At 41.4% G+C, this 14,129-nt stretch overlaps 1 protein-coding gene across 2 annotated transcripts; it reads right to left on the bottom strand.

The window, feature by feature from the left end:
• Nucleotides 1–4,862: 4,862 nt before the first annotated feature.
• LOC132662320 (olfactory receptor 8B3) lies at nucleotides 4,863–6,849 on the bottom strand. Of its 2 annotated transcripts, none has more exons than XM_060607805.1 (2): nucleotides 6,839–6,849; nucleotides 4,863–5,823 (listed from the first exon to the last, which is right to left on the bottom strand). In XM_060607805.1, exons 1-2 carry the CDS (start codon nucleotides 6,847–6,849, stop codon nucleotides 4,863–4,865), a joined length of 972 nt encoding a protein of 323 aa, XP_060463788.1. The 2 variants fall into 2 exon arrangements, with proteins under 2 accessions (XP_060463788.1, XP_060463789.1); XM_060607806.1 differs by lacking the exon at nucleotides 6,839–6,849 and adding an exon at nucleotides 5,963–5,988 and having other exon boundaries at nucleotides 4,863–5,796.
• Nucleotides 6,850–14,129: the final 7,280 nt, after the last annotated feature.

Raw genomic sequence — 14,129 nt, 5'->3', positions numbered from 1 at the left:
ACCTTGTTTGCTTCCAGTTTGGAGCAATCATAAATAAAGCTGCTATGAACATTCATGTGAAGGTTTTTGTCTGGACGTGAAATTTTCAAGTCAGTTGGGAAATATTGAGAAGCATCATTGCTGGATTCATAGTGAAGACTCTGTTTGCTTTTATAAGAAACTGCCCAGCTGTTTTCCAAAGTAGCTGTACCACTTTGCATTAGCACCAGCAATGAACAAAAGTTCCTATTGCTCTACATCTTTGCCAGCAATTAGTACTGCCAGTTTCTCAATTTTAGTCATTGTAATAGGTTTGCAGGGGCATCTCATTGTTATTTTAGTTGAAAATTCCCTAAAAACAAATAAAGCCAAGCAACTTCTCAAACACTTATTTTCCATCTGCATATCTTTTTTGGTGAGGTGTTTGTCCAAATATTTGTCTCATCCTTTCAGTTGTTTGTTTTCCTACAGTTGAGTTTTAGAATTCTTTGTATATGGTGGCTACAAGTTCTTTCTCAGATCTATGCTTTGCCAATATTTTCTCCCATTCTGTGGCTTGATTTTCCTTTTTTTTAATTTTTTTTAACATTTATTCATTTTTTGAGAGACAAAGACAGAGCATGAGTGGGGGAGGGGCAGAGAGAGAGGGAGATAACAGAATCCGAAGCAGGCTCCAGGCTCTGAACTGATAGCACAGAGCCCAACGTGGGGCTTGAACTCACAAACTGTGAGATCATGATCCGAGCCAAAGTTGGACACTTAACTGACTGAGCCACCCAGGAGCCCCTTGACTCTCCTTTTTAAAACAATGTTGTTTCCAGAAGTGTTTTTAAACATTTAAAGTTTGTCTTACCAATTTTTTTTCATGAATCATGCTTTGCTATGATATCTAAAACCTCACCAATCACCAAATCCAAATTCACCTAAATTCACCTAAGTTCTCTGAGTTCCTTTAAAAGTTTCATAGTTTACGCTTTGAATTTTGTAGTTTACAATTGGTTGATGATCTATTTTGAGGTTGTTTTGTTTTGAAAGGCATAAGGTTTATGTCTAAATTCATGTTTTTGCATATGGGTATCTGATTTTTCCAGCATCACTTGTTAAAAAGATTATTATTTCTCAACTGATTTGCCTTTGTTCCTTTGTCAATAATCAGTTGACAATATTTTGTATGTTTATTCCTGAGCTCTCTCTTCTGATCTGTTGGTCTATGTATCTTTTCTTTCATCACACAGTCTTGATTATTATAACTTTATAGTCGGTCTTATAGTTGAATAGTGTCTGTCCTACAACTTTTTTCCCCTTCAGTATTTTATTTGATATTCTGGCTCTTTTGCCTTTCCATATAAACTTTGGTGATATCCACAAAAATTTGCTAGAATTTTGATGGGGATCACACTGAATCCATAGATGAAGTTAAGAAGAATTGACATCTTAATGTTATTGAGTATTCCAATCCATTAACATAGAATATCTTTCCATTTCTTTTGATCTTTTTAAGTACGTTTACTAAAGTTTGTAGTTTTTCACATCTAGATACTACAAATATTTTGTTAGGTTTATAACTAGGTATTTCTTCTTTACTGGGGATGGCCACAGAGGTGCTAATATGAACAGTATTGCGTTTTCATTTCAAATTCCAATTATCCAATTACTGATATATAGGAAATAAATTAACTTTTGTAGGTTAACTTTGTATCCTGTGACTTTCATATAGTCACTTACTAATTCCACGAGGTTTTGTTTGTTGCTTTGTTTTTGTAATTGTTGTGCTATCAATTTTGAGAGATTCTCTATAGAGATAGTCATGTCATCTGAGAACAAAGACAGCTTTATTTGTTTCCTAATCTGTATAAGTAGCAAACTTTTAAAAGTTATCATTCCAAGAAGCAATACAGGCCCAAATATATTAATAAATCTGAAAAATTTTATTTCAGCATTCTTGTCCAAACTGTAATGAGATACCATTGTATGCACACCAGAATGTCTAAAATTAATAAGACTTAAAATACCAAGCATACATGTGGATGTGGAACAACTGTAACTTTCATACACTATTGTCAAGAGAGTAAAATAGTATAAGTACTTTGGAAAACAAATTGGTGTTTTCTAATAAAGATACACATACATGTACTGATCCAGATACTCCATTGCTAACTATACATCCAGAGAAATTAGTATATACAAAAAACTGTACTTATTTATTCAAGTTTTATTTATAATCGCCAAATTTCCAACATTACAAGAATAGATAAGTAAACTGTGGAAAATAGATCCAATGAGATACTTCTCAGAAAATAATTTAATGATATATGCAGCAATATGTTTAAAATACAAAAATGATTATGTCAAATGAAGAAGGTAGATGCAAACGTATAAACAGTTTGGTTTTATTTTTAAGATTTTTAAAAAGAGACAAAACTACTCTAAAGTGAGAGAAATCAGAGCAATGGGGGTTTCTGTTGACTAGAAAGGGGAATGAGGAAAATTTCTGGGCTCATTGAAATGTTCCATATCTTTTTCGGGGTGGAGTTTATACTTAGGCAAAAAGTCATCAAGGTGTATATTTAATATTTGTATATTTTACTATATATAAACTATACCTTATTAAACAAAATTTGAAATATTTCAGGTCTTTGTAAGTAAAATTTATTTGTGTAAAAATATGCAGAGTTCAATATTTTAAACAATATATTGTTAAGCAGATATACTAGGACTTACAGAAAACTAGTGTGTGTGTTTTGTAATGTAATCTCTATTACTTATTACAACATTTAGTTTATTATTGTTGTTATTCAAACACATGAATAAAAGGTAAGAGGTATTTCTTACCTCCCACTATATTTAATATTCTAAATACACAAATGGGAAAAGCACTTTTTGGGAAACATTTGTGGTTTTTGGAAAAGCATTTATGGCAAGTAGGAAAATTATATGAAAAAGCATCTAGTTAAATATATTTAGTATCTTATTGGTGAGACAAGGTTTCAGTAAATTCACAAAATGTTGCTGGGAATATAGTTTATTTCTATTAATATACACCTTTTTCATGATAAACTTCACTGTATTAATAAAACAATGGCTAAAATTTTCCTCTTAATACTGTGTAGTATTTTCCTTAAGGTGATAAATTTTAAAATTTACAGTAAGAACTATATGCTCTTTTTCAAATACTTGGTATCATTTTAGATGGTAAAGAATGCAACTTTTATAATACACTAAACCACCAACCCAAAACCCCCTTACTGGGATCCTGAGATACATATGTATTATTTCTCTAATCATCCCCTCTTACTACTATGATTGGCAATGAACAATGGAGTCTATGTATTGTCTTAGGTATTGAATACATCACCCTGATAGACACTCTCAGAAGCAGGTAGTATGTCATATAGATCTTGCCATTACCAAAGAACAGAAGGAAAGTCAGAATAATAACAGAAAAAGTGACAAGAAAAAATAGAAAAAAAGGCCACTATTGGAGGGATCTGATCCTACTATAATCTTTACACACAATTTGAAATGCATTTCTTTGAGTGCTGCTGCCTATACCAGTAACAATATTGTTAAGAATGAGAGCTCTTGTAGCCCAAATGTCCAGCGATGGATAAATGGATAAAGAAGATGTGGTATATATATATAAAATGGAGTATTACTCAGCAATCAAAAAGAATGAAATCTTGCCATTTGCAACTATGTGGATGGAACTAGAGGGTATGTTATCCTAAGTGAAATTAGTCAGTCAGAGAAAGACAAATACCATATGACTTCACTCATATGGGGACTTTAAGACACAGAACAGGGGCGCCTGGGTGGCTCAGTCAGTTAAGCATCCGACTTCAGCTCAGGTCACCATCTCGCGGTCCGTGAGTTCGAGCCCCGCGTCGGGCTCTGGGCTGATGGCTCAGAGCCTGGAGCCTGCTTCTGATTCTGTGTCTCCCTCTTTCTCTGCCCCTCCCCCGTTCATGCTCTGTCTCTCTGTGTCTCAAAAATAAATAAACATTAAAAAAAAATTTAAAAAAAAGACACAGAACAGATCAACATAAGGGACAGGAAGCAAAAATAATATAAAAACAGGGAAGGGGACAAAACATGAGACTCTTAAATATGTAGAACAAACAGAGGGTTGCTGGAGGGGTTGTGGGAGGGGGGATGAGCTAAACGGGTAAGGGGCATTAAGGAATCTACTCCTGAAATCACTGTTGCACTATATGCTAACTAACTTGGATGTAAATTTAAAAAAATAAAATAAAATAAAAAGAATGAGCTCTTGTAGTGTTTGTCATTTCTATATCTAGATCAGAGAGGTCTAACTTCAACTTTATATAACTGATAAAACTAATCATATTTGCCCATATTAGGAATAGCCCAGAGACAAAAGCAGTATAGAAGTTATTTTAAATATCAGTGCATAGTTTCTATTTAGAAAACATATTACTTTTTTTTAAAATTTTTTTTAACATTTATTCATTTTTGAGAGACACAGAGACAGCGTGTGACTGGGGGAAGGGCAGAGAGAGAGGGAGACACAGAATCCGAAGCAGGATCCAGGCTCCGAACTGTCAGCACAGAGCCCGATGTGGGGCTCGAACCCACGAACTGTGAGATCATGACCTGAACCGAAGCCGGACACTCAACCAACTGAGCCACCCAGGCACCCCAGAAAACGTATTACTTATTTATGTAAACTTGCACAAGATGATGGAGATACAGAAGGAAAAATGAGACGAGATCAGCTATCAGAAAAATCACAAGCACGTCTATTAAACCACACAAAGCACAATCTCTAGAAACAACATGTTTATGATCACATTCTCACCTTGAAAAACACCAATAATTATAAAATAAAAAGTTGAACTTCTTTATGTTGTTGCCACTTCTAATTAGAACATGCTTCTCCTTTGGATTTTAATCAAGACTTTCCTCAGTGCAATTTTGACATCCTTATTCCTCAAACTGTAGATCAGGGGATTGAGCATGGGTCCCACATTAGTATAGAAAACTGAAGAAACTTTTCCCTGCTCCATAGACCCCGGAGAAGAATATTTAAGATACATGAATGCTGCCGAGCCAAAGAAAAGAGAAATAGCAATGATGTGAGAACTACAGGTACTGAAGGCTTTCGATCGTCCTTGAGCAGATCTGATATGAAGAATGCTAGTGAGGATAAAGACATAAGAAATTAGGATAGTAAAACTGGGTACTGTGATATTAATTCCCACGACTATCAGAACTACTACCTCGTTGACATAGGTGCTGCTGCAAGACAGTTGGAGGAGAGGAAGAATATCACACAGGTAATGGTTGATGACATTGACACTGCAGAAGGTTAGTCTGAGCATGCACCCTGTGTGGGCAGAGGCTCCAGCAAACCCCATCATATATGCAGCAACAGTCAGCAAGGCACAGACCTGACGGGACATGGTTACCTTATACAGCAACGGATTACAGATGGCCACGTAGCGATCGTAGGCCATTGAGGTCAACATATAGCATTCCGAGATGACAAAAAAGAGAAAGAAAAACAGCTGAGTCATGCAGCCAACATAGGAGATGATATTCTCCCTTGACACAAAGTTCATCAGCATCTTGGGGGTGACAGCGGAAGAGTAACAGACATCAATGAAGGACAGGTTGAAGAGGAAGTAGTACATGGGGGTATGGAGGTGAGAATTTAGACTAATAAGAGTGACCAAGCCAACGTTGCCCACCATGGTGACAATGTAGATCACCAGAAACAGGAAGAAGAGGGGTTGCTGGAGCTCTGGACGGTCCGTTAGGCCAGCAAGAAGAAATTCAGTCACTAAGGAGTCATTCCTAACCAGTATTCTTCTCTTCAGAAATCTGTGAGAACAGAAGAAAATCCCATTAGAGACCCCAGCTCTCTCCTTCCATGCTCTCATTCATAAGCAGAAGACTCAGAAGACTTTGCTTCACAGGGCCCGAATGGATTGCCACACACAGCCGTCAACATTAAAATCACTCTGTCTTTTGTTGCATGAGCTTCATGTGACAAACAACTGCCCTGGTCTTTACTAGAAGATACAAGGATGGAGTAGCTGAGGACTAAGCCCACCTGTTGGTGAGCTTCAGTAGGGAGGTATCCCCCTTCTCTCCCTCCCACTCATCTGATCGTTCACTTCCTAGTTCCTATGTTTCCATTATCCTACCAGATACCTCAGTTTCCCTGTGACGACAATCATGAAAGAGACGATTTCTCTCGGGCAGAGAGCATATCATAATTCTGCTTCCTAGAAGAGTGTCCCTACCAGTCTATAATCTTTGCAGATAGCTTACTGCAAGAATCCATGAAATCAATAATGGGTAACAAGTATCGACGGGAACTTTGGTAGCCTAAGATTTATAATTCAACATGTAGTCAGTGTTTCTACATATTCTGCTTCCCTGTTCCAGCCTAGCTGGACAGATAATGAATAAAGAAAGGTGGATGTGCTTTCCTTGGTTTTGTAGTAAGGCATGAAGCAGAAACATAACCAATTTGATACTGATTATTTAGTTGTTAAGTTTGTGAACACATATCGAGCTGCATGCTTATAACACATAAACTCTTTTATATGTCTATTTCAATTTACAACTTAAGAAAGAGGTAAATCTTTTCCTCTGATGTTGCTACATGCTAGATATCACTTGGTCCTGCTATGGCTATCTTGCTACCACACTGAAGATGAAGCCAACAGAGGGTATGCTTAGAATAAGCAGAAAAGTATACAGAAAATATACAGAAAAGTATATAGCCAGAGCTTTATACGTTGAGTTTCTTGTTATGAATTATAAATATTTTTCCTCATTTTACAGGAACAGAGTGCATGAGAGGTAAATAGAAACTTGATTAACTCACTCTCCCTCCATGGAAATAACCATGCTGACCCTGTAAGTATGGTTCACCTCCACTGGAAGAAGAACTGGCCTTTAGGATGTCAAGGTTGAGCAGAGATAGTCACTGAATTTTCTTCTTCCTTTACTGGCAAAAGGGTCATAGCATAGATCTCACAGTCTGAATGTTCCAGGAGTCATTCTTGGCTGTAGATCAAACTGGTCATTATAAATTTATTAAGAAAATACGAAGGGCCACTACATACTTGAGACCTGAGCCACTGTGTCAGAGCTCAAGGCATTTGTTTAAGGCTTATATATTTTTTGGATCTGGCTAGAAATTCAGGTGTGAGTCTCCCCCAGGACCTTCCCATCTCAATAAACTCTGTAGGGAAAGAACTGGTGTCTGTGCTTACATCCTAATTGTGACAGTAAATGTTAATTTCCCATCAGAGATTATATATTCCTTATGAGAAAGGATCTTATGCTGTCCTCTCTAAAGGTTCAAATAATTCATGTCATTGAAAATTTCTCTAATTATAATTCTAGGTAACATATTAGTTTTAAGGATTTAAGTTCATACAGATTTATGGACATTTCAGTAAAGTTTATTTTACCCTTTTAAAACATTTGAGTTCCTTTAAATATTCAGTGCCTTACAGACATTACAGTCTATTTTAAAGTGATAACAACTTAACTTCAATCACATACAAACCTTTATCCCTTTACTTCCTTCTCATATTTTGTTTCTGATGTCACAATTAATCTTTTTATATTGTAAATCCATTAACAAGTTATTGTAGCTATAGTTATTTTTAGTACTTTTTTCCTTTAACCTTTACTAGTATTAAGTGATTAACCACCATATTGCAGTATTAGAGTATTCTGAACTTGACTGAATATATTTAAATTTTCAGTGTGTTGTATATTTTCTAATGTTTTCATGGTACTAGTTAGTGTCTTTTTGTTTCAGCTCAGAGAACTCCTTACAGCATCTCTTATAAAGCAAGTCTAGTGGTAATGAATTCCCTCAGCTTTCATTGGGAGAGTTTTTATTTCACCTTTATTTTTGAAAGACAACTTTACTAGGTAAAGTGTTCTTGGTTGGCAGTTTTTTCTTCCAGCATTTTCAGTATATCATCCCTCTCTCTCTGGGCTGCGGGGTTTCTCAAAAAAAAAATAAATCTGATAGCCTTATGTAGGGTTCCTGGGCATATGAGGGTTATTTTTCCTCTTACTGCTTTAAAAAATTTTTTTAATGTTTATTTTTGAGAGAGAGAGAGAGTGAGCAGGGAGGAGCAGAGAGAGATGGAGACACAGAATCCAAAGCAGCTCCAGGCTCTGAGCTGTCAGCACAGAGCCCGATGCGGGGCTCGAATCCACAGACCATGAGATCATGACCTGAGCTGAACTCGAATGCTCAGCCGACCGAGCCACTCAGGCGCCTCTCCTCTGACTGCTTTTAAAATTCTCTCCATTATCTTTCATTTTAGACAGCTGAATTATAATGTGTTTTGGAGAAGATCACTTTGGGTTGAAATATTGGGGTGACCTATTAACTTTATGAGTTACAAGTCTAAATCTCTCCCCAGATTTAGAAAGTTCCCAGCCATTATTCCTTTAACCAAGTTTTCTGACCCTTCTGCATCCTTCTCCTTTGGGAACTCCAATCATGTCTACAGTGTTTCACTTAATGGTACTCCATAGGCCATGGGGGCTTTCTTTATTCATTTCATGTTTTTCCTGTATTCTCACTGACTGCATAATTTTAAATGTCCTGTTTCTACTTCACAGGCTCATTCTTCTGCCCAATCCAATCTGATATTGATGCTCTCTATTGGATTTGTCATTTCATTCATTATATTCTTCAGCTTCAGAAAGTTTGCTTCTTTTCTTTATGATTTCTATCCCTCTGTTAAACTTCTCATTTTGCATATTGTTTTCATGATTTAATTGACTTGTCTTTATGTGTTTTCCTGTAGCTCGCCATGCTTCCTTAAAACAGCTATTCTGAATTCTTTATAAGACAAATCACAGATGTTCATTTCCTTGTGATCTGTTTCTGGAAAATTATTGTGTTCCTTTGGTGGTGTCAGTTTATGCTGATAATTCATACTCCTTGAAGACTGCTACTGTCTTACTATCTGAAGAAGCAGCCACCTCCTCCAGTCTTTCTGACTTGCTTTAGGAGAGAATTACCTTCTGTCACCCCTGCTAGTGATTCTGAGCCTTTCTCTGACCTTTTATAAGGTTATTCCTGCTCCATACTTTTTGTTTCACCTTTCGGTAGTATTCTTAAACTTACATGCCTTCACTCAATCTTGCAAAACCAGGTTGGTTGCCAAGAGTCTCCGTTTTGCTTTCCTTAAGATGGGACTGAATGCTCAGTTTGTGATTTCTCCCCAGCCTGCAGTCTGGCCATCTTTCCGCATGTGCTCACTAGCCATCTGCAAAGACTCTCTCACTGGAAGCACATGCAGGGAGTCATCCACAGGGTAGGGTTATGTGTGAGTGAGGGGGTGCCCATGACTATTTGGAGTTATCCCCAATGGCTCATTAGCAAGCAAGCTTCCTGATGGAGTCCACAACATGATTAGTAGGATCCATATCCTTTTTTTGTTGTTGTTTATTTATTTTTGACAAAGAGAGAGAGAAACAGAGCATGAGCAGGGCAGGGGCAGAGAGAGAGAGGGAGACACAGAATCCACAGCAGGCTCCAGGCTCTGAGCTGTCAGCACAGAGCCCGGCCCGAACTCACAGACCATGAGATCATGACCTGAGCTGAAGTCAGACTCTCAACCGACTGACCCACCCCATATCCCTTTGATGCCCTCCAACAGCCCTACCTGATACCTTCCCAGACAACTCCCATGCTCAACCACATGATATACCTAAGCAATCTGGATGGGATGAAAAGAAGTGAATCTCACAAAACAGATGAACATAAGGGAAGGGAAGCAATAATAATATAAACAAGGGAGGGGGACAAAACATAAGAGACTCTTAAATATGGAGAACAAACAGAGGGTTACTAGAGGAGTTGTAGGAGGGGGGATGAGCTCAAGGGGTAAGGGGCATTAAGGAATCTACTCCTGAAATCACTGTTGCACTACATGCTAACTAACTTGGATGTAATTTTTTTTTAACGTTTTTATTTATTTTTGAGACAGAGAGAGACAGAGCATGAATGGGGGAGGGGCAGAGAGAGAGGGAGACACAGAATCGGAAGCAGGCTCCAGGCTCTGAGCCATCAGCCCAGAGCCTGACGCGGGGCTCGAACTCACAGACTGTGAGATCGTGACCTGAGCCGAAGTCGGACGCTTAACCGACTGAGCCACCCAGGCGCCCCTGGATGTAAATTTTTTAAAAATAAATAAATAAATAAAAATTTAAAAAAAAGAAGTGGATCTCTTTGGCAGTGTCTCATACAGCTAAGGAAACCAGGCATTCACTCACATACTCTCACTTTCCCCAGTGAGAGAAATCACAAGTCACAGGTTATAAGAACACCTCTTTGGCACTGGGCTGTGCTGCCTTGGAGGACGCAGGACATAGGTAAAGTGAAACTATTCCTCTTACCTGCTTCAGTACATCCAATCTTGGATTCTTAATTTGCTCCAACAGTGTGCTGTGACTTCTCCACAAAACTTCTGGACTTCTACAAGGGCTCTCTCATCTGTGGGTGATTGTAGAAACTGCTGTTCTTTGTGAGGAAAACAGTAAAAAGTTGTCATTGTGCCATGATGTAATATATTGTTCGTCTTATGATCTTATTATGTTATTCATCTTGGAATTTTCTTTAAGCCAACCTAAGTCAAGACTCTCATCCTTTCTCCTCCAAGAATAAAAACTGAGACACCCAGAATTTGGTTGGTATTATAATCAAAGACGAGGGGAACACAGGGTATGTCCTACTATTACTCTTCATGAGAGTGCACAACATCATTATGTGTGTGTGTGTGTGTGTGTGTGTGTGTGTGTGTGTGTGTAAAATGTGTGTGTGTGCTGTGTTTGTTGTTAACAACAAAACATAAACAATCACATTTTAGGAGATATAGGATACAGACAGGAGGCTCCAAGGGCTCTGGCTGGACTCCCAAACTCTGGCCTCTCCATGGACAGAAGGCTTCACTTCCTGCAAAGGTTTTCTCTTAATAACAGGCCTAGAACAGCCTGCTCAGAACGGCAACATACCAGTCTGCATAAAAACAAACCTGACTTTTTCCACCCCAAAAAAGTCCATGCTGTCACCCCTACCTGAGAGGTGGCCTTGGTAACCAGACAGTGAGCTGTCAGGGAGTGAAAGTGTCCCCCAAATACCACCCTCTTCCCTTCTCCAGCTTCTCAGAACTGCTGTCTTTGCTCAGTGGCATGGTTTCTTAAATGTTTGCTCTTATGATTTCTTTTACTTTAAAAAAACAAAAACAAAAACTATCTGAAAAGAAATAGCAGAAACACTAACTTCACAATGCTAGAACCTACAGCAGGGGAACTTTCTAAGCATCTCATGCCAAAATGGGTCATTCCAAATCAAAGTCACTCTCTGGAGGTGAAAAAGATACAAGAAAAAGAAGAGAAGAAACTTGGACACATTTTGCAGGTCTGTGACAAAGAAGAAAGGGCCCAACGACAGGGTGAAGTTGGGGTCTGCTGGGTACCTCCAGGGCAAGGACCACTCCCACCTCATAGCGTGCCAGGACCCTGCAGAGCAGGGGGGCGGGGCTCAGGCACCACCATACTCCCTCCCCTGTGCTCACCTGTTCAAGAACAAGCAGTCCTCATCCACCCTCTTTCTGGGCATGGCTGGGAATGGGCCTGTGAGCGTGTCAGAGCATGCCGGGACCCTTCATGAGCTGGGGTATCGTCACCCATCCAGACTGGGTTTTATTGTGCTGTGAAGCCTAATGCTCTCACTCCTCACCAAGTGCTAGCTGGAGCCTTGCTGGAGGAGCAAGCCAGATCGGTTTCGGTTGGCATTGGCAGGGCAGCCTCTCGGGATCCTCTGCGCTCTGCCCCCTTGCCAGCACTGGCCCTGTTGTACTTACTGAGAAAAAGTGTCATTTGGGCCTAGCTCCACCCTCCCTCGAAAACTGCCTGCAACCAGCTCTGCTTCCCCAAGGCAAAAGGACAGGCCACCAAGAAAGGTGCTGGGCGGGCAGCCAAAAGATGAGAATCCAAGCAGGGCAGGAAGTGAGCCCTCACCGATTTGAGATGGAGATGGGAGAGAAAGGGAGAGAAAGTGGGATGCCCTGAAAGAGAGGATAGGGCTGCCAGGAGATGGTAAAGAGTCAGCAGAATGAAGAAGCAAAGCAGCTAAGAGGCTGTGAGTAGACAGGAACCCTGAGAATGCAGAAGCCCTGAAACAGGAGGCCCTGAGAGAATGGGGGGCTGAGGTACAAAGAGATGGTTCCCTGAAGTGAATGAAGGCTTAACACGGTGGAGGCAGATGCATAAAGAAGGAGGTGGCTGAGGGCCCTGAGACAGACACTGAAAAATGATGGGGGGAGGGGAGGGGGGGCGTAAGGCATGGGGCATTGAGGAGCTGGACAAGGACAGAAAGGCAGAGGGGCTAGAGGCAGGGCATCCACGGAGTGAGTCCCAAGTGGAGCCGAGTTCTGCCTCTGCTCAGATGGGTTCCAAATTGCTGCGGCAGGAAGGCCAGGCACTCTAGCTGACACGTGGCAGAGATGCGGCCACCTCCGACTGAACTTCCCCGTGGGTCCGGGAAGACTTACTTCTTGCTTTTGAACGTACCCTCGATCTTGGGCACGAACTTTCCCGCCTTGCAGTCCCTGGCGTCTTCCTCTGCTGGGCCCTCCCCCTGCCAAGGGCCACTAAACTGCTCCTTTTTCCAGAAGACCTCCCAGCAGCTTGCAGACGCTTCTCCTTGCGCATGCTTCACGCTGCGACTCGCCCCTCCACGCCCCCAGAGGGCAGTGTGCGGTTCGGCAGGCCTCGTGTCCCCAGGCTGTCAGAGCGGAAGATGGCTGAACATTTGTCCCCGTCGGATGTGTCAGGGGCCAGGCTGCACGCAGCAGGCAGGTGGCCTCGCTCAGGGCTGCCCTGGGCCACACCAGGGACTCCATGGCGTTTCTGGCCGTGGCTTTCGAGTCATCTCTCAGGTTGCTGCTGTATAAGGCATTGGCCGTGGCGGAGGCCGCACGCGCCACGAGTCCCACTCCTCTCCTCTTGCAGCCTCCACGCTGCCCCCAGGCCCAAGACGGCCTCTGGGGCTCTCAGGCTGCCGGTTCTCCAGCAATAGACCTCCTCCTCTGCGCACCCGTCACCCTTGGGGCTTAGCAGCTGCCGAAGCTCTGGAGCCCTCGCACGGGACCTGCATGGCACCCGCAGCCGCCTCTTCCGCCGACCCGGTCTTGGGAGACTCCGCAGAGAAGGTGAGAGTGAGGCTGCCCCTGCGCTCCGGCACAGGGGACACCAGGAGTACCCGTCCCTGTGCTCCCAATAGCCTGCGGTGAGGCTCCCTTTTGGCTCCGAGTGGAATGGAGTGGAGGTGGAGCGGCCCTGCGCGGAGAGGAAGTACAGGGTGGGCGGAGAGGGGGCGCTGTGACGCAGGGTGGGGGAGCAGCTGTGTGGCTGCGACCAGGATGGCGGCACCTGTAGCTCCGCCTCCCCGAAAGTGGGACGGAGTCGTGCAGGCCCCTTGGGCTGCACGCTCACTGCAGCGCCGTTTATTAATCAAATGCAGATCAGCCAGCGAAAGGCATTTGTGTATGACAAGATTTCCGTTATTTACAATGTATTGTCATTCGGTCAATCCCGGTATGTATGTAACAGTTTCAGAGTTGCAAACATACTCCTGAGAAGGACAAATTTAGCAACTAAAGTACCATGCTTTATACATTTCTTTTTCCCTTCAATTTACAATATCTAGTCAAATCAGTAAATAAATGGTAGATAATGGAGCCAGGTTTCCCATTGTCACAGAAATAAGTTACAAATAGGCAAAAGAGGGAGGCTGTAATGAGTCCTGTGTGGCTAGATTAGAGCTGGAGCTAACGGCATTAATTCGTGTTTCTATTAAATATATATTAAGATAGGTGGATAAAGAGATAGTTAAATATGGAAATACACACAAGAGTTTGAATACATACACATATTTCCTACCTCTTTCCACTGAGAGTGTTACTGAAACCCAAGTTTAGCTGCCTGTCCTTCAAAAAGCCGATAGAGTTTTGATTGGAAAGAAATGTGAGCTTTATTCCTCTTGAAGAGAAGGCCGACTCTGCCCAAAGGCCAACTCCAAGGTTTCTCCCTGGCCCAGGGGTTTTTAAAAGAATTTAGGGCAGTTAATCAAT

Source organism: Panthera onca, chromosome D1, assembly GCF_046562875.1.
Source record: "Panthera onca isolate mPanOnc1 chromosome D1, mPanOnc1 haplotype 2, whole genome shotgun sequence".
In the NCBI taxonomy this organism is placed as follows: domain Eukaryota; kingdom Metazoa; phylum Chordata; class Mammalia; order Carnivora; family Felidae; genus Panthera; species Panthera onca.
This window is presented reverse-complemented; position numbering and strand designations above follow the sequence as displayed.